This window comes from Anarrhichthys ocellatus, unplaced genomic scaffold, assembly GCF_004355925.1.
Source record: "Anarrhichthys ocellatus isolate YVR2014 unplaced genomic scaffold, GSC_Weel_1.0 scaffold8, whole genome shotgun sequence".
Lineage (NCBI taxonomy): Eukaryota > Metazoa > Chordata > Actinopteri > Perciformes > Anarhichadidae > Anarrhichthys > Anarrhichthys ocellatus.
The window spans coordinates 5,500,087-5,520,487 of NW_022280038.1; the positions used below are offsets into that span (position 1 = coordinate 5,500,087).

Sequence of the window (20,401 nt, forward strand, 5' to 3'; positions counted from 1 at the left end):
CTTTCCCACTCCTTCTCTGTCTGCCTCTCTCTCTCTCTCTCTGAGCTTTCTCAATGTCTCTCGCCCTGGCAGTGTTCCTAGATCGAGCTCCTTTGTCGCTCGTTGCACTGATGGTTCATCCCCCGAGCACAGTACGTCTCTCTCTGGACTAACGGAGAGAGAAACTGGGAGGGAAAGAGGGAAGGACCTGCCCTGCTGCTGGAAACATGAGCCTCCCCCGGGACTGTTAACCACTTCATTGCTGCAGCCATGAAACTAATAGAGCACAAGACACACACACAAACACACCCCGAGTCCTAAATAAACCACTTCAGCCCAACAAGAATCAAACAGGGGACACAAGTCAAAGCCACATGATCACAGACAAACTCCCCGAAACTGCAGGACAATCCCTGTCCCTGTTGCTTCATGTGTGTTTCCCAGCTATGATTTGTGTGTGTGTGTGTGTGTGTGTGTGTGTGCAAGACTGCAATTTCCCAGACAGATCCACCCTGACTATCTGACAAGCCAGTGCTAATTAGAGATCAGGCAAAGCGGCGTGGCCCAGCCCACAGCCTCCCGCTGGCAAAGCAACCCGCCAGTTAACCACCACGGAGCCCTTTACGGGCCAATCACAGGAGGCGGAGACGTTAACTGCTGGCCGCCCCCGGGAGGAAGTGGTGCCAAACGCAGGCCGACAAGGCCGGCGACTAATAGATCATTGCACTGAAGGGAAGAGGTGAAGCGCTCCTTACTCTTCCTCTTAAAAGGGTCAGTTCACCCAAATCACAAAAACATCTTTTCTCACTTACAGTATTGAGCCATTTCCATTTTTAACATTACACAATGGGGGTCAAAGGGATTTTATTTCTGATGCTCAGAGAAATGGAAACTGATTGGATTTTGGGTGAACTGCCCCTTTAAATCAGCTGGAGAATGTAGTTAAAACTTTGTGAGCAAGCAAAACCTTAATTCTCTCACTGACTCGAGAGACTGAAAGGCCTGTAAAGCGGTCAGAGAGGACACTAATGGAGAAGGAAAAGTGACCCAAATCAAGACATTCCAGAGAGGAACCTCGCCTCTCACCAGGTCCCTTTAGCAAGTTTTCTGATTTCCCAAAGGGGTCAGAGTTCAGAGGCCGAACCTCCAAAGAGGAGAGCAGAGTGGGGGAGGCATGGGGACCAATGGAAAAAGAAAAGACTGCCATGTGGATCAACCAATAGGAGTGTCCTGAGAAAAAGCCCGTGGTTGTTGTGTTTGTTTAACTTTTCTTATGTGCGTCCCTCGGGACCGCGGTCGGTTGGACCGGCGGTGCTGTAACCCCCCTCCTGAAAAACAAAACCCATCCGACGCTGGCACATGCACACAGGATCTGTGCCGCAGAAATGTACACACAGACATGCGGCCACAACAGAGCCGTGAAGCAGAAGTAAGGGGATTTCCTGTGTTTGAGGGGCGACTACTGGTCCTCACACTGCAGCTGGATCATATAACCCCAAAATCTCTGTCTCTGTCCACACAGACGGACAGAGAGACCGGGGGAGGAAGAAGGGAGGATTTTAACTGTCTCTCTGACTTAAAGCCCTCAGGGTTGAAGGGTACACAGACGACAGGTAAGGCCTGTGTACGTTGTACAGAAACATCATCAGGATGTGGTAATGTTGAAGCACAGGACAAAGGAGCTGGTGTCGTGACTGTCCTGACACTTTCTTCCTGTCTGTAAATATGGTTTGCATAATGGCACAACATGAAAAACTAGTTTTTTTGTCATGGGGCCAGGCCATAATACAACATGATCGTTGATCAGTTTTCAGTAGAATCATATCTTTATGATTTGAGCTTGATATGGTTTGAAAGGTTTTTTACACAAGCGCCTACAATACCTGATATTTGGTACCAATATCACATGATACTTCTTTGATGCCTTACTTTGAGGGATATTAATATGTTTCTCTGCAAAACCTTATTATTCATCTAACTATAAAGCAAGGAGTCTCCCATAACCATTCAAGCTCAATGCCTCACCTCAACCATACGTGGTCAATGCCTAAACTTAACCATCTCTCAAGAGTTCTGCAACTTGTGGATTACCTTCTAGACAAGACCAAGCAATCCCACTCCGAACGGGCACGCGCTCTGAATACGAACACAGCACATCCTAAATTTGGCAACAAAGTTACAAACAAAACAAAAGAACCTGCACTCGCAGCTGGTCTTTGCCTTAGGGTTCAGATTCATTTATTAGTGTTTGAAGGTGTATCAATAGATGCAATACACTCTTGAGTATTTAGATCTGACATATGATATGATCCAGTACAGGTTTTATTACCTGTACTGGGTTGACTTAATGTAATGTTTTTTACATATATGTGTTTAATTTTCACAGCAGAAAAAAAAATAGGAAAATGTGGCAAATGAACACTAAAATCTACGTCAAACATCAGTAAAACTTGACAACATTTAAGGTTCAAGGTTCAGCTCAAATGACTCTTTTTATTGAAAGACAAGAGTCAGGACTAAATGGTCTCAGTGTGAGGGTGAAGGAGGCAGTGAAGGGGCCGCTGGGACGGGACGCGACACATTCCAGGCCGGAGCCCAGGACCGTGTGGTACGAAAATGACACAGCTGTCCCTGCACTGACGAGAAATGACAGGACTGGACATCACACTCAGGAATGTCTCTCTCTCTCTCTCTCTCTCTCTCTCCCCCGTGTCTGGTCCCATTGTCTCCCGTCTTTGGGAAAACATTTGCTATCCCTCTGGCTGCCACTCTTTCCTCCGACTCATCTCTTTCTCTCTCGCTATCGGTTTGATGTGTAAACACACACTCCCTTAGATTCAAGCAACTGACCCGGATCCACAGTAAAAACTCTTGTGTCACATATGTCACACGCATCAGCGGACACAGGCACACGACTCCGACAGGCTGCGTCGTGCAGCAAAATTTAAAAGACTACTGGGACAAACATGTGAAATGTCTCACGTGTGTGCAGACCCACTGAAACACACAGCGCATACAAACCAGCGTATTGTCGCCTCAGTGCTGGAATGAAACACAAGGCTGTAACTTCTGCCTCTACACCTGTGGTCTACCAAACGGGTTCATTAGATCCCTGGGGGGGAAATAATAAAATATTACGAGTTGCGTTGAGGTGTAGCTTCAATACAAAAGCAAACTTTGCCCGGAATCTGTGTTTTTTGTCATAAACCTTCTGTTTAAGAGTCTCCAGATAACAGATGGTGTTCCATTTGGGGAAAGAAAACATTTTTCTGGAGTTAACGTTGAGCTACTTGTTTTCTTTTCCCCACATTGCCCTTTGCCGTTTTTACAGAAATGCTCTCAGTTGCTTCTCCATCTGAATTCAATTTCAAGTAAAAAAAAAAGTGCAAAAATATGCATGAAATAAAAAAGTATTTCAAAATGTAGGAAACTCTTTAAAAATATTAAACTGCATAACTTGAAGAATGGAAACAAACAATGGAATGGTTACTGACAACATGGCCAGTTGTTAAGCTTAATATCAATCATTTGTACCCCAAACAACTAATATAAACTCTTGTCGGGTTTGTCAGGCTGAATTATAAAAAATGTGTTTAAAATATTGCATTCTGTGTAAACTTCATGTAGTTTCAATGAAGAGCTGGAAAAAGCTGACACAGAATATGTATATGATGATGTCAGATAGTAATATTCTTAGGATTTTTTCAACTTTAGAGCTACTGAAGGTGAAATAAAAATGGGGAAACTGTGTTTAAGGGTTAAAATCCGATATTAAACTGAATGTCCCCATGTGAATGATTTGTGCTCACAGGACAAAAATGGAACCAATATGTTGGCCTGCAGATACATTATCAAGGGTCCGTGACATTAAAACCTCTCTCCCTCACTCGCATGCAGACTTTTGTCCTCGAGCTTTTCCTGCAGCTGAAACGTGGATAATCAACTTTATCCAGTGACTTTAAAGCTGCAACCTGCACGAACCTGCTGACTCTCCGGCGACTTCCCACCCGCACCTAACCTCACGGAAAATATCAGTCAGGGGAGGAACTGAGGATTCAAACTTACCCTGTGCCGAGTGCTCCACAACCCACTCACTGTAAACAAATTAAAGTCCAACATGCTTTGCTCCTTTGCTCCACTTCCTCCATCTACCGTTTCCTCCTGGTGGCCCGGATCAGATTCCAGACTGGACCAGAGACCTGGGCCCGAGCATCTGACCGCTGTTTCCCTTCAAATAAACTCTTCAGCTGGCTGAGGCTCATATACTTTGCAATTTGAGCAATTTGTATCCTGCCGCGTATCAAGCTTTTTTTCTCATTATCTCACTATGTAATAAATAAACTGGACAAATGAGAGAATAGTGAGTAAAAATGTCTGTGGATGTGATGTTAGAGCCGCAAAGTTTGACTTCAATGTGTCGGAGAAAAAGCCTTATTTACCCCACCCTCTTCAGTGTGTGTGTGTGTGTGTGTGTGTGTTTCCTAGGGCGAGGCAGGTGTGCTGGTTGAAAGCCCAGAGGAGGGCATGATGGTTTGCTGATACGGTATCCATGGTAACATCATTTCTCTGAGGATTGTCTCTCATTTTCTCTCTTCTCACAACAACCCTCTTAGTTTTCAGCGATTCTTTCTCCTTTTCTCTCCACGCAAGTAAAGATGCTCAAACCCGATCATTGTCACGTCCTCCCACAAGTATGTGGGAAGCGGATTTCTTCTATATGTGGTCACACTATGAACAAAATCAATTTGCCAAAATACAACTGTGTCATGAACACATATCTCCCTGTGCAGTTAGTTTATTATAATCTTGTCTGTTCTCATACAAATCAACTTATATCAAAGATTTTCTAGAGGCGATTGTCTGCACTCCAACACGAGAATCCGTCAGGCATTTTATTACCAGGATTGTACATGTATATAATTCCCTTCGATACAGAGTTAAGTAGCTTGCTGTGTATTATTTTCAGTTATAGCAATCTTGTTTGCTCAGTTTCTAATGGGCCAATAAGTAGACCATTAATTCAAAAGACAGATGTTTTTACCATTGACTCCTGTCTCCTAACTAAGCTACTATAGCTTCTCCTATGTGGGAGTTTCCGGCTCACCGTTCTGTCAAAGACTGCCGAGATGTCTTGCTATTCGTTGTATCGAAAACATTTTTTTTCCACTTTTTCTAAAAAGCAACTAAGACCAAAATGGATGTTTTTTGCGTGAGTGTTCTCTAGCAGCTGGGGTATGTGAGCGTGTGTGGGAGCATCCCATTAACGTGGGAACATATTTGACCTTATATCGTGAATCAAACCACTACAGATTGCGGGTCAGGCTGCTCCAGCGTGCCCCCGAATGCCTCGGTGGACTGGCTTCATTACAAACACACACATGCAGCAGAACTCTGCTTTCAGTATGAACATGTCTGGGAGGCATTTATAGTATTTAGTATTCTAGTAGAGTCAGAGGCTGTGTGAGAGTCTGGATATCTGAGGAATAATATTTGGTTGCGTGAAGTGTGTTGCGAGTATAAGTATGTGCACGTGTGTGTGTGTGTGTGTGTAGGTGCAGAAGATAAGGAGAAAGCAGACAAAGGATAGGTGTGGCTGTTGTTGTCTCGGACCAAATGTTAAAACAAATTCTCCTCTCAGTGAATGTGAGGTTGATATATATACACATCTTTCCTTTTTTTAAGACCATATCTGGTGGTAGATTGCGTCAGTTTGTGTCAATATTAATCACAGAGAGAACATTTTTAGCCCCAATAAGACTGGAGTTCATGTTACGTTTGAGAAGCATCTTACTTTCTTTCTTTTCTGATGCTCATCTTATAAAAAAAAGGAATGAGACTGATCCCATTTCGTAGCATGCTCTCAGTTTACTGGCGTTATCGTGGTCTGTCACCAACATGGTAGCCACGTTTTTGGCTGTAACACAAGTTCAACATAGCCAGTGAGCAAAGAAGTCGATGGACATCTACAACCCAGAAGTAAAACAGAAGCACAAGAGGCACAGCCCTGTCACAAATCCTTATGTCGATTCCAGTCCTGGTGTGACTAAACCATTACTACAAAGCTCTCAAGCAGTGTTACTTTATAACAAGCTGAAATTACTCAATTTTCTTATTTAAGAAGACAATGAATCCAAGCTTGCAGATTATGTAGTTTACAAATACCACAACGTTTTATCTTATGTGCATTGGATCAAAAACTAAAATATTGAATATTAGCTTTAGAAGGTCTGAGGAGATAAATGTAATAAAACTACTCCAGAATGGCATATTGTTATTGCATCAATTTCTTATTTGCTGCCAACATAATGGAAAAAATATCAGGAGAAATAATGCGAACTGGACTATCTGACAACCACAGATGGTTTAGGTGTGATCATCATTTTTCCTGGTGCCACTGGTCTTGGTAACCCAACACAGACTCACCCTGCTCCCCTCTGCCATCATTAACCAAACACTCGTGGAGAGTGGAGCCGAGGCCGAACACACACACACACACACACCAGTCTGGGACCCACACACTGCGGGGTCAGTGTTGGAGAGGAGTCCTGAAACAGCAGCTGTGATCTGCACTGACAGGTTGATGTTGTCTCCAAGCAGGGCAGGACTGGGTACAACAACTGTAGGGAGGATCGGAGGTGTAAAAGTGCAGATGAAGCTGTGCTCCCTGTGTGGCTGCAATTATCATACAAATAGACTCCTGCCTCTTTGGGGAACAAGATCGCTAGCTCATGAAATAACAGGAACATTATTATTATTACAGCGAGAGCCCGGAGGCAAACCACAACATCCACTCTGCTTAAACCAGGTAGAGGTGGGGTTACAGAGAGACAGACAGGTGGAAGGGCGAGACAGGTGGAGTGCCAGGTGTTGTTGGTAGCTGCAGAGGAGAACCTCTCTCTTACTCTACCTGAGGCCAACAGGAAACCTGCTCAAGTCCAGACAGGAGAGGTAACGTCTTGGGGCTCGGCGCTTGTGTGCGTTAACAGCAAGTGTGCTTCTAATGTGTGTGTATGAAAAGTATGACATGTTTGAAACCACTGCAAGCTCTGTTGCAGGTTGGTTTAAAACCCACCTGAGAGAAACTGGAAATCAACAAAGATATTTCTATCACCAGGACCCATGGTGGAAAATAACATGTACTTAATGTGTTGTATTACAGAATAAAGTAGCCTACTGATTTAATATATTGTATAGAGTTCATGCCCCACTCGACCTCCACCAATAAAACCGAAGGAAACAATACAACCTTAATATTTTTGATAAAACTGTAACTTAAAAAGCTACTTAACGTTAATTAAGCAGCAAAAAACTACTACCCATATGAGTTTGCTAACGTCAACTAGCTAGGCTAATGAAGCAAACTAGCAAAACAACAGGAAAATCAATGCAAAAAGCTGAACGTAATCATTTCAGTTAATGTGTAGTTTGAAAACGACATTAGCATAGCTAGATAGTGCAAAATCATAAGGTTAGTACAACTTATTTGCTGCTTAACGTTACATTAGAGTACCTAACTATGAGTTAGTTATATTGAAATATTATGGTCGTATTCAAACATCACTTCCTTCTCCAAGCTCGGGACCGGAAAGGGTCTGATGGAGGAGGTGGGTCTGAGTCCCGAGCTCTGCAGCTCGACCTTTCTCAAAAATGTTTGATTCAAATGATCTGCCTTGAGACTTTGCTTCATCATGTAACTAATATACTGGTAAGAAGAAAGGAAGGAAGGCCGATGAGTAAAAGTTCAAGGTGCCAAAAGACCGCACAAAGTTTCATAGAAGGGATTTTACAATTCTGGAAAGTTATCACAGTAGAATTACACAATTCAAATCTTCCTGGAATGTGTGTTTACGTGTATTCGATTGGCCAATGCAGTAGGTTTCCGAATGACATCACATTGCGGTAAAGGTTCAACCAAATTACTTTTTTTTATTTTCCCAGAGGATAATTGAAATAAATGAGGAGGCTGGGTTTTTATATGCAGTCCTAATGGATTTAAAATACCAGTCTTTAAAGGCATTGTACCACAAAGGCAAGGCATGGCACGTTTACTCAAGTTTGTTTGTACAGTACCTTTGAAACACAGAAGCAATTTAAAGAATGTCATAACAGGCATTAAATCTTCAATTAAAAGATAATGAGAAGGACAATGAAAGATATTAAGAGTGTGTAACAGCTGTCGAGTATTTTAAAAGGCACCTGCTGATGGAAGGTGTATCTGTTGAACAAGAGTGTCATGCTCATGCTGATTTAAAAAGCTCAATGTTTTCAAGGGTGCTAATTGTCAAACCTCTTGATAATGATGCCAATCTACCTTTACCTGACATGACTCACTTTTGTAACATTCATATGATTTGGTCTATACGAAAGTGTATGAATGTTATTGTAGATTAAAACAAAACTAATAACGGAGCTGGGGGAAGGGGGTAATATTCGCAGTAAAAACTCAGAACATCTGCGATTAAAGTCGTACATTTACTCTCTGATATTCACTGAGAGTCGAGCGGTAAATTTACAAGACTCACAAATATACAAACAACCAAAAAAACAATTTGAAAACACAAAAGTTGTGCAAAACCTTGGTAACGTCAGCTGCCGTCTACATTTTGTTGCACCTAAAAGAGTGTATTTATGGTAAGGGTGGGCTCTGAGAGGCGAATATTCAAGTTTCTTTCTCGTATATTTGACAGTTTTATCTCGATAAATGTCATTTTTTTCTCTCATTAATTTAACACTTTAATCTCCAATAATATGAGATTTTTCCTGGAATATTACCCCCTCCCCCGGCTCCGTAATATTTTGGTTAGACATTTTGACCTCCAATGGCCCTCGTACGGTGTCGTAGGTCTATCACCTTGAGTTGGTGTGTACATTTTTCACATATTTCAGTGCGGCATGTTTTAAGTTTGTAATTTATTATCTTGCTTGTTTTTGTTCATGCAGCACACATGAACAGCAGCCATTCTTCCAACTTCTTCTTAAAGAGTCCTGATCCCGCCAGTACCGACTGTACCAGCAAGAAGATGTTAAGAGAGTCGGTAAAACCATTCATGCAAATGTATAAAATATGAGTCGAATCCTTGTGCAATACTCTCTTCTCTTCTTTGTGTCACGTTCTTATTTGGAAAAGAGAAATGAGAAATGATATCTTCAACGCCTCAGCAAGAAGGAAGGAAGGGGGGGGGGTGGTTCCTCTAACACTCACCGCTACAGCGGTTTCACACCACAGACACATCTCCTTTGTCTGCTGTAACAAAGAGAATTCAAATCAGAAGACAGATGGTTATAGATTACTTCCTCTTCCTCCTTCCCCAGAGATAAATGAGAGGGATAAGCATGCTCACACTCACACGCACACGCACACACAGAGATCCTTGTCTCTAGCCTCTGCCTATTTACTCAGCCTCGCAGGTCCTGTTGTCCCACTGCTTTACATACATTTGACAGTTGGTAAAACTAGTTTTTGCACTTCCAACAAGCACTAATCAGATTCACATCAGTCACCAACTCAGCTGATGCACTTTACTTGTTTTCTTGTTATGAATAAGCCGCTCAACACTGTGTTTTTATTATTGACATCCTTCATGCTCCTCATTAGAGCAAGTTTGGTCTGATCTGGAGGGTTTTAGCGTGACGGCTTAAACAGTTTTAGGAAAGCTCCTGCCTGTGAACCTCGACCCTTTGAAGCTCGTGACCTCCTGGTCCAGGGGTCAGGAGGTTCTTTGCCCCAATGCCACGATGACATCCAACACCTTTCCCCCACCAGCTCCGAGAGGCTCGGCTGCATCCCAAACCAAAGGACATATAAACGGAATTTAAACTGTAGCAGGTTTATGGATGTGTCACACACCCAGTGAGCAAATACAGACCGCACACACGTCTGAGCTAAGAAGTTCCACTGTGACGAACCCACAAAATGTTGGAAACACGTGTAAAGAAAGCTGCTCACTCTCCTCCACCTGCACAGAATGCATCTTTAAACCCCCTCTCATGTATTAAATTAGTCTCATCTTTTACAACAGTCACCCTTCTTTGCCCTCCAGCTCCACTTGCTTCCGCTTGTTATGCTAATGCAATTTATCTGCTGCTTCCACCTCTCCTAATTAATCCCAAACTAAAAGCAGTAAGCACATTTGTCAGACATTCCTTCAGGGGGGAGGTGGTGTGGTCGGTAGGAGGTGCATCACCTCATCCCCTCTTGATTTTAAAACTCTTTCATTCCCCTTCCCTCTAATCTTATGAAGAAAATAATGAAGCTTACTGAAGATCATGAAAAGGTGAAATGTGGAGTTTCTGGAGAAACAACATCTGCCTACTACGGTCGATTAAACTTCACAGAGAAACTTGAAAGCACAAAATCAAACGACGAAAAAGAGGAATACCCCAACTTTTATCATTTAATTGCTTTCCAGTTTGTTCAAATCGCTACAGTCTCTAATCAAAACAAGCAAGAGGGAAATGAAAGGTGAGAGGGTGGACAGAGGCTGTCGAATAGTTAAAAGAATTGCATCCCATATCTTTTGCTAATCACTTTTCCTTGACATTAATGGAAATCGTCATTAGGTCAAGGAAGGAGGAAGGACAATTCAGTGACAGCAAGGATTCCTGTCCAAAACAGGGTCACACTTCCTAAGAAGAATGTTTTCAATCTATCCATAGCGTACAATTTAACAGCGACTGTGAACGCTATTGAGGTCCGAATGATGCGTCACTTTAGACTGTTGCTGCAAGGAAATGTGGGACGGAATTTTCTACTTTCTTTTTGTAAAGGATAGTCCAGTGCACCCCATGCTAAAGGAGGTAAGAAAGGAAGCATTGAAGCGCCTTTCCTTAGCATTTAGAGAATTTGACTAGCTCTTATCACGCAGCCATGGTAAGAGAGAAAGACGGGGGGAGGGGGGACAGGAAAGGTGAGGAGAGGGACAGTTTGTGTAAACCCCACCTAAGGGCTGGGGGAGTTTAATGTGAGTGTGTGTGCGTACGGGGTAAAAAAGGACCAAGAGGGCAGAGGTCAAAAGTCTGGAGGACAGGAAATTAGCCACACCTGAGGATTAACAGAAAAGGCTGTTTGAAGCACTTAAGACTGCTACAAGACACACCAGCACGTCCGTCTGTGTGTAGTCAGTTTAAGACTGATGAGACTACAAAGCTTTTGTTTCAAATGTCAAATATAGCCAGTCAAAAAGCACAAAGACCTGGTGTATATATTTTTTATAAAAAAAATCACATGTTAGTGATAGCTGGATATCAATTGAGGAGACCAGTCATTCCTTTGTCTCACCCAGTCCAGTCAATCTTCATATCAAGCGTATTCCCTCCCCCCCTACTCTCTAGCAACATGGTGGGGCTCTGCTTGGCCTTCATCCATTTCCGTCTGTCAATTAGCCAGAAACCAAATCGCTCTCCGTCTCTGTGACAAGACAAAGACTGCAGCATCACATCCAATCCCTCACGCTGACACGGGGACGCTCTGAAAAGTCCCACAGATACTCAAACACTCAATTTTTTCACTTACTACACGCGGTGGCCAATATATCCCGATAACACATAAATGCATGTGTCTCACTGCTACTCTCCAACATTTAGGATCAGTTGGTGCGTCAGCAGTGTGGTGTATTGCACAAAGCACAGTTACGATCATAATGTCTTTGTAATGGTACAAGTATGTGCAATATCACTACTGTGAAATAGAGAGACATATTTTGTTTTATTAAGACATTAAGCAATAGACAGGATATGATGGTATTTCAGCTGTTTCTCATTTTTTCATTTGATTTTCAGTCAACCAGAACAGAGACATTGCCATTTCAACCAATGCTCTTCATTTTGCTTACAATAATTTACTGTATTTCTCTGATACAGTAGATATTCTGTAAATTGTACAGAATATGCTGAATGTTGTTAATACTGCTGACAGCAAAATACTGTTATTTCTGAATTATTACAGCAAATTACTGTATTCTTGTGCTACAGTAGAGATACTGTAGAATGCACAGTAGCTTACTGGCAAAACTGCTGCCAGTAATCTACTGTAATTTTACAGGTTCTCCACTGTATCAAAAGAATACAGTAAGTTAATGTGATCAACGCAATACATTTCACTATTCTCTTCACATGTATTTCAACCAAGGCTAGCGGCACCGAAAGAGGGCTGAACAGAATTTCAACTTCCAGTAAACAAGACAGTGTGACAAAAATATTGTCTATTTTCTGCACTGACGGAAGCAGGAAACAAACCAGGAAGCATTACAGTCTACAAACACATTAGCTAACTATATTTACTCCATATGCCTGAACTCCCACAACTTCAGCATGTGTCAATAGGTGTATGAAGGCACTCTGTGAAATGTAGGTAATCAGTAGAAGTAGCTGAATACATTCAAAGATCACCATGGTCACCCTTGTTTACATGGCAAGAGAAAAAGCGTGTGCTGTTTCAGACTTACCTGTCGGCATCCCCTTGTCCTGACGAGGTGTTCCGGTGGAGTGTCTCTCGGACAGCGGCCATGCTGTCGGGCAGGCGGTTCAGGCGTCGCGTGTACAGACCCAAACCTCCGTCGGTCATGTAGCTGCAAAACACAACAAAACACGTTAGATATTGTCACCATGAAGCAGTTCTAAGGCACACAATTAAAGGGCTCACAGAGGACAAATTCAAGTTGTGCAGTACAGTACCACACTTTGTCTAAGACTTTGGCCAGGGTTAACACAAACTCTTCGTTTATTTCTTCTCAGAGCTGCTGTTGTTGTATAAAGATCAGGAAGAGCCCACATCTATGTAGTTTTCCGGCCGAGGCAAAGCTCTCATCAATCACAGTTGGCAAAGAGCTCCCACACAAACACCGAAGACACATTTCTCTCATGTGGCCAGATGGCAAACAACAGTGGTCTGTGAAAGTAGTGGCAGTTCCATAGACAGCAGATGAGCCTGTTCATTATTCCTACAAGAAGGGTATTGCACTCATCACCTTCAGAGTCTATCATCAACTCCAGGCTGGAAATTATGATTGACTGAGTGGCTGAACATTAAAAGAAGCTAAAAATACACTGTACATGTAAGTGCAGGCTAAGGAGGCCATTCACGTCATTTCATAACGGAAAATAACTTTTGAATGGACTTGATTTATTGGCAGTTGGAGTCGGAGGCTGACCGTTCCAGTCTGGAGCTGATGCTGAGGCCCTGAACACTTACACAAACATTCCCATTCAAACTAAAACAACACCAACTAATTCCCTAAATATTTACCCGTGGAGGAGATTCCTAATGGAACTAAATATTGACTCATTTCACCCAGGTGTAATTTAATGAAATGTTTGTAAAGTCGAGGCCGGAGCGCTCAAATGCTGAATGCCTTCTGTGTGGGGCTGTGATGATTCTGTTTCTGCAGTTGAGTGAGTAGAAAAAAAAGAAAAACCCTGCCAGAGTTCGACCACTAAACACTTTCTGTGTTATCTCTCTGTCGATCTCAGCAAGAGGCAACCCAGCACGCACACAAACAGACATTTATACCTACATGTATATACAGTATACACAGAGTACAGTGTTTAAAATAGACAGTGCTCCTTTGTGTAACCTGCAGTCAAACAAAATCAGCATCTGAGCTGCGAGACAGAAACTTAACGGCAACCAGAAGTCACTCAGCGGAGAGCAAACCTGAACAGATGCTGGACAAACTGCAGACTTTACAATGTTTACAGCTGCAACTTTGATTAGGAATCAATTTAATTGAAAACTAAATATTTAAAGTTGCAATAATTATGTTTTCTCTGGGCCACTTTTATGCACAAAACAGACTGAAAAGCTGCTACATGTAGATGTTTAATTTCTTCACATGGTCTGTCTGGGTTTATCTGAGTTTTGAGTTTCTTTCTTTTACTCAACACAGCTGCTGCTGGAAAAGAGGTTGATGAGAGTTGAGTTTGCAGCCTGGAAAACCTAAACAATGTGCTAAAAGAAGCTCTGTAGAGCTGAGGGAAACTGCAGAAAGGGGTGAGAATTCACTGGTGATATAGAACAGATATAAAGCAGACTGGGACTGATTTGTTGTACCCAACAGCATGTGAATGCTGTTTTAGAAGCAAACCAGAAAACACCAGATGTTGTACTTTCTCACCAGAACATGAATGCAGTACAAAGGCTGTGGCTACTCTCTCAGGTCATCTGGTAGCAGTCTGCTAACCATTACCCAGAGTCCAAACTAAACATGGAGATTCAGCATTTTGTTACCATGAACCAAAGAGCTGGAACAAACACCGTGAAGAGAGAGGAGGGGCCTGATTTAGGCATTAAATCCAGCTTAAACACGTTTATATTCTCAGCTGCCTGACAGGAGAGACACTACAGGCAAAGACAAAGACAAAGATAATTTTTTATGTACTGGTCAATTTTGAGATTGTGGTCTTTTTTGCTTCCATAACACATCTCCTTTCAGACTAGTGTAAAGAAAACATCAACAATACACATTTAGGTATTTGTTTTACTATTTTCTCTGTGTGCGTCTGTAGATTTCTCCTAAATCCACCAAAGGTTAGCATTAGATAATGCCTCATTTTCATTTCAAACAAAACATTTCAGAAAACCTTTTTACCTTAGTCACCTGTATTTTCTTCAAAATGTATGGAATTTAACAATACGTATCTTCAAAGACAGTTTTCTCTAAATACGTTTTTTTCTCAGACTCTGGGTGTTTGTGTCTTATGCTGTGGCTATTACTTGTTTACACGGTCTTACAACCATCATTTAAAATGTTGGGTAAACAGTGGTAAAATGGGCAAAGTTGACAACAATTAAAGTTAAATAATAATGATTAATGGACCACCAGTCACTGATATAAGACTTGTTGTGAAGCATATTTTCACAATAAGAGAGCCAACAGACAATGAAGACAGGTGAAGAATGGTGGGATCCTCCTCTGAGGGGGGTTAGCCGTCCTTTATGGGAAGCATGCATCATCCCAAAACAAAGTCACCTTGAAGATGACCGGGCAGTCACACTGACACACACAACCATATTAATCCTTCACACTAATGAGTCACTGAGCCTCCCTGTCCTGCTGTTTCAGATGCCGGTTAACCTGTAACCTTCTGCAGTGGGAGGAACGTGTCCAAACAAGACAGTTTATGGGCTGAAACCGAGCAGCCAGGTAGAGTTTACACAGTCACGCAACAAACAGAAGCAAAACTTCTTAAGTAAATGAAGCTGCAGAAATATTTGACTTACTATAAATGCACGCACTGTGCAACTGACCATAGGAAATTCACAAAATGTCACGGTCTGGAAAAAAAACAATAACGTCGAGAGCTTCTGTTTCTGTTTGTTTAAATCTAGATAGTTTAAAACACTCTGACGTACCTTTCTGCCTCAAACATGGTAAAACAGTTAGTCCAAAGCAAAAATAAACAAGTCCAGGTGAGTGTTGATCCCCGTTGATACAAATCTCCAAAGCAAAGGTGTCCGTTTTCAACCGTCTGGCTACTGTCTGACTATCAGGTCTGAACCTGCGTGTGAGTTCTGCTGTTATGTGAATAGTATCAGCAGGTGAGAGCGTGTTTGATCATGGTGATATCAGAAGTGAGTGAGCGGTATCAGTGAACTCTACATTATGTGTCCAGGAGTAGCCTGAGCATGTGTGTGTTGCTCTGTGTTGGTATGCAGCCTCCCTCCTCAGCTCCACATGCTCTCCTGGCAGGAGGTTGGGTCTAGCTGCGAAGAGCGGAGGAGGGATAGGAGGGAAGGGGGAGGAAGGGGCGGAGGGGTAAATCTGAAAACATACCCCCGAGCTGAGGAGGCAACGAGGGGGGGGGGGTGTTCCTGGTCTCCAAGGGCCAGTGAAGCCGAAAGGAAAAATAGAGGAGGGGGTTGGAGAGTGGAGAAAACCGATGCAAACACTAAATATGTCATCAGTCATGTTGTCTCTGCTGTAGGACTCAGAGATGACTAAATCAATTAACTAGTGAGACAGACAGCAGCTTATCTGATCTCTGTCTACTGTTATGAATAATTGTTTTCATCAAATATTCAGCACTCAGTTGTTTTGTTTGTTGAACCGATTAATCATTTTGTCCATAAAATGCCAGAAATAGTGAGAAATTCGCACTATTTCCCAGAGCTGAAGGTCTTGACGTTGCTTTGTTTTGTCTGACCAACAGTCCAAAACCCAAAGATAGTAAATACATAGCACTGAATATAGTATAGATATAGAATCAGAATACACTGGTGAAAACAAGTACATGTTTACTTAATAAAAGACAAATAATGAATTATCCTGTCAAGCAACTACTTGATGAATTACCCTTGTGCTTACAGCATTGATAGATGTCTTTATCAGGGCATCTGGAAGATTGATAGGAACTATTTCTTAAGTAGAAAGTATTTAGATGTAAACTGATCAACAGACATTGTGTCTGGAGAGAGATGAAGCCCTTGAATTTTCTCCATGTAATTGTATTAAGGCTGTAAGTACCACAAATTAAATTACACTCACCTCCATTGTTTTGAGGCGAAAGCATGCACTAGAGTGACCGATATCTAAAATCCTGGACCAACAAAACCAGAATCTGTATGGCTACTGATACTACTAGAGGTTAGAAAATGTTTGAAAAAAATTGACATTTAAGTGGAGGAAAGGAGTTGAACTGTGAGAGTCTCCTGTTGCAATCTAAATACCTGCTCCTCCTCTCTTGGCTAACATCTCACCCCTGTTTGGAAGAACCAGTGAGTGGATGCTAACAGGACCATGATGGAGCTAACCGCTAAATGGCCCGAAGATGTGGAGAAGGGTGGGGGGGACGTCATCAGTCTGTGTCTGTTTAAGATGGTTATTAAGATGGTTAACCCATTGCAACTGCCTTTTTTTCGGAAAATCATCAGAAGGAAATTATTTTTAATTTGCCTTCCTCGCAGGTCCGATCCCGGCCTGGATATCAAGTTTCAGAGCGAGCAAATGGCTCTGCTCACCAGCTCACATCACTCACCTGTCCAGGTGTGGCTGCGGCTTGGCCTTTGTCTGCTCAGGCACAGATTCAGACATATCAAGTACTTCAAGAGCACTTAGCTCCCTCGACTTCTACAGCGGCCTCAGGGCTGGGCAATCAGCGCAAACCCATGGAGGACAGAAGAGGTAATCCCATCTCATGTTTTTTTATCACCTTGCTTCCCTGAGCCTTCAGACTCTTATCCATATTTGCATTAATTTGAACTCAAACAAATCCCTGCAGCAGCTCTATCACCAGACCTTTGTCTTTCGATGCCATATGAAGGCGGGTTGGAACCTTTCACAACAGTATCTGATAATAATGATGACAGCAGAGGTTTAAATTGCACAGTGTGACAGTCAAAGTATGCAGGGGGGCCTGTTACAACACGGATACTAGCTCTGGAAGAGCAAATAAACAGGTTATCAGCGTATTAGCATTACTGCGTCGGCAGACAGAGAGATGGGCTACTTGTGGGATCTGAGCTGTACAGAACCGTCGGATATCATCCGGCACTTGGATCACAGGCAGGAAAGGTGAGTAAGGAACACTACCGCCCTCTTCTGGCAAGCTTGTATTTCAGACAACTCACAGCCTATGGGGTCACATCACATGGTCAACCATAACAACATATTTCAACCAGCCAGAAACATCTAACTATAAACACATGATGCGCTCATTATAGTGGCAAAAAGTAACAAATTAACACGTTTCAATACTGCATTGCCAAATAGCTAGTACACTGTTATGCTAGCAGAGGTGTAGAGGAAATTAGTTGTTGGTTCATCTACCAAGGGATGTCAAAATAAATAGACTTTCTACCAAAAATCTATTTTAATTGACAAAATTTATAATACAATACTGTATGTCACCCTGCAGGTGTTTGATGGTTTTGAATACAGAATCAGATACTATGTTCTCTGGTTTACTCAGAGACAGTGGATCAAATTACAGAAGAATCATTTGAAGTTATATCTTGAAAAATGATGTGTCTCTCTCACAAAGATTGCATTCGTTGCATGGTGCAATTTCTGGGACTGCAACTAATTGCTGTCAAGTAATTTTCCTTTCGAAGTGTTTGTGGGATGAAAAAGTCTCCATCAGTGTAATCCACTTACCCGCTGGCGACGTCATCAGTGCGTGCAGCATTCTTGCTCAGCACGTCTCCATCGCTCATGTATCCAGTGACGTCCACGTCGATGCCGTCCAGGTCAATGTCCTCCCCGGCTCTGTCTCCCAGGTCCACGCTGCAGATGGCTCCTCCCCTGCCGGCCAGCTGCCGCCGGAGGTGCCCAGGGTACAGGTAGCGCCCCGTCGGGCCGCCTACCACCCGGCCGCCGTAGTTGTTCCCCAAAGAGGGGGCGTCGCCCGCCTGCAGACGAGGGCTGGAGTGGCCCAGTCGCCATGATGACAGGGAGGGGCGGGTGGAAGTGAGGCTGAGGATACTCCGACCCCCTCCACTGGTGTTGCTGCCACCACCAACACCTCCACCACCTCCACCACCGCTGACATCTGTGGTGACGCTGCCATCGAAGGTGGTTTCCAAGGTGCTGAGAAGAAGGAGACAGAGAGAATAAAGGTGAAATCTGTGATCCATCAAAGGGAAGCCCCATTAAATCTGTTGTTAATCAATTCATCTGCAGTAGTAGAAAAAGCCATGATGCTACTAAAAGAATAAACTGAGCACAGAAGGTACATGAAGAGAAGAGACCTCTAAATGCAGTTCTGAGCTAATTTAATGGATGACTTAATGACTGATTAAGTCTCCACTTATTGTTTCAAAGAGTAGAAATGTAAAAAGTTATCTCACATTAGGGATCACACATTTGGATCACAACCAGATCAATTGTTTCTTTGCTCAAGGCCGATGTGTCCAACAAATTCCACAGAAATCTGTTCAAAGATGTTTGAGATATCGTGCAGGTTAACAAACTACCAAACTTGTAGTAGAGATAAAAGCTTCTTTGTTACAGTCTAAAGCAGGACAACAGGACATATGAACCTTACTACAAAGCCCAAACTAAATCGAGACAGCTGGGTCAGCGGCGAGACACGAGTCCAGAGCAGAGGTCAGACTTCTGTGGGACGGAACGTGATTAGAGCTAAACCTGAATCAAAGACGACATGAAAGACATGCTCTGCGGTCAAAGCAAGAGATCCCTCAAAAGAAGGATGAGACGGCAACAAGAAAAAGAGGTAATACCTGTAAACCTAGACAGACACAGTCTGCTGACCATGAGGCAGTTCAAATCCTGATTTGGCCTGTTTACCACTCAGCCGTAGCAGCCATTGTAAGGCGCTGCTACACTTTGATGATCCCCAAACAGTAGAGTTTTTGTTTTCCACTGCCACACATTTTATAAAATCCTCTGTGTGCAGTGTTGGGTTGACAAAGTGAAAAGAAAATTACCTTAAAAACGTTTTGTTACTGTCATTGTTTTGATAAATGACAAATACTTTCTTTTTTGTCTGAACAATAAGGTGTGTGCTGATGATAATTCTCAGCATAATTATACTACATTTCTTCTGTTACCTATTGCAAATGTATGAAAGAGGCTCAGGGTCAGGCAAATATGCATTTGGAGAATAAAGTAATAAAGTCAAATTGTTGAAATGTAGAGAAAAAGGTTGGACTTTCAGTATTAGTGCCAGGCATGAGGCTACAAATTGTTCAGTCTTTCATGTGTTTTGCATTTTGATAATGAAGTAAAAACGCTGACAATCAAGTCAAAATGTTGAAAAATAAAGCTAGAATGTTAAGAACTAAGTTGAAATACCATTTTGAGAACAAAGACGAAATGTCGAGAATCAAACTACTTCAACATTTCAACCTTATTCTCCACAATTCTTCCTGCTCTCATGTTTTTCACCTTATACTCTTCTGAAGCACCTGTTACTCTTCCACAAGCTTTTCTACACATTTGCAGTAAAGATTTTGTGACAGAAACAATAAAATACAAAATGTTTCTCGTTACTATATGCACCAAACACTGAAAGCAGAGTAGTTGGTCTCAGCAGCGCTGCACTACTTAATCACCAATGACTGCCAGTTGAATTCAGCTGGCAGAATGAATGAATGTATTTTTTATTTTTTTTTACCTGTGTGTGACCTGAGTTCCTCGCAAGCTGGACATGGTCTCCTCCAGGTTTTGCCGCAGGTCTGCTATGTTTTTGACGGTACGCAACCGCCTGGTCTCTGGGTCTTCACCTGAGTGAGACAAAAAAGAAACAAGCTCAGAAATATTGAGCGGCACGATAAGCCAAACAGAGACAGATCCTGTTCTGTAAGTGATCACCCACCTGAAAGGTCCTCGATGGAGAGCTGGCTGGTCTTGGTGAGGGAACCGTCTCCACCTCTTCCTCCTGAGCCGGTCTCAATGCCCCCTGTTTCCTCACCGTCTGTTTGGGATCTGGGGAAAACAAATCGTTCGAGGGGTCAAAGGGGGGGGGG

The 20,401-nt window shown here is 42.6% G+C and overlaps 1 protein-coding gene across 7 annotated transcripts in view; it reads right to left on the reverse strand.

Annotated features, from left to right (window-relative positions):
* Window positions 1–20,401, reverse strand: part of nav2a (neuron navigator 2a) — a 212,503-nt gene that overhangs the window by 31,114 nt on the left and 160,988 nt on the right. For all 7 annotated transcript variants that reach the window (XM_031848283.1, XM_031848285.1, XM_031848284.1 and 4 more), the window contains 4 exons: window positions 20,251–20,360; window positions 20,050–20,158; window positions 18,069–18,500; window positions 12,423–12,545 (listed from right to left, as the gene is read on the reverse strand). In XM_031848283.1, the coding sequence (XP_031704143.1) occupies window positions 12,423–12,545; window positions 18,069–18,500; window positions 20,050–20,158; window positions 20,251–20,360 (774 nt within the window). The remainder of the gene's footprint in view (window positions 1–12,422; window positions 12,546–18,068; window positions 18,501–20,049; window positions 20,159–20,250; window positions 20,361–20,401) is intronic.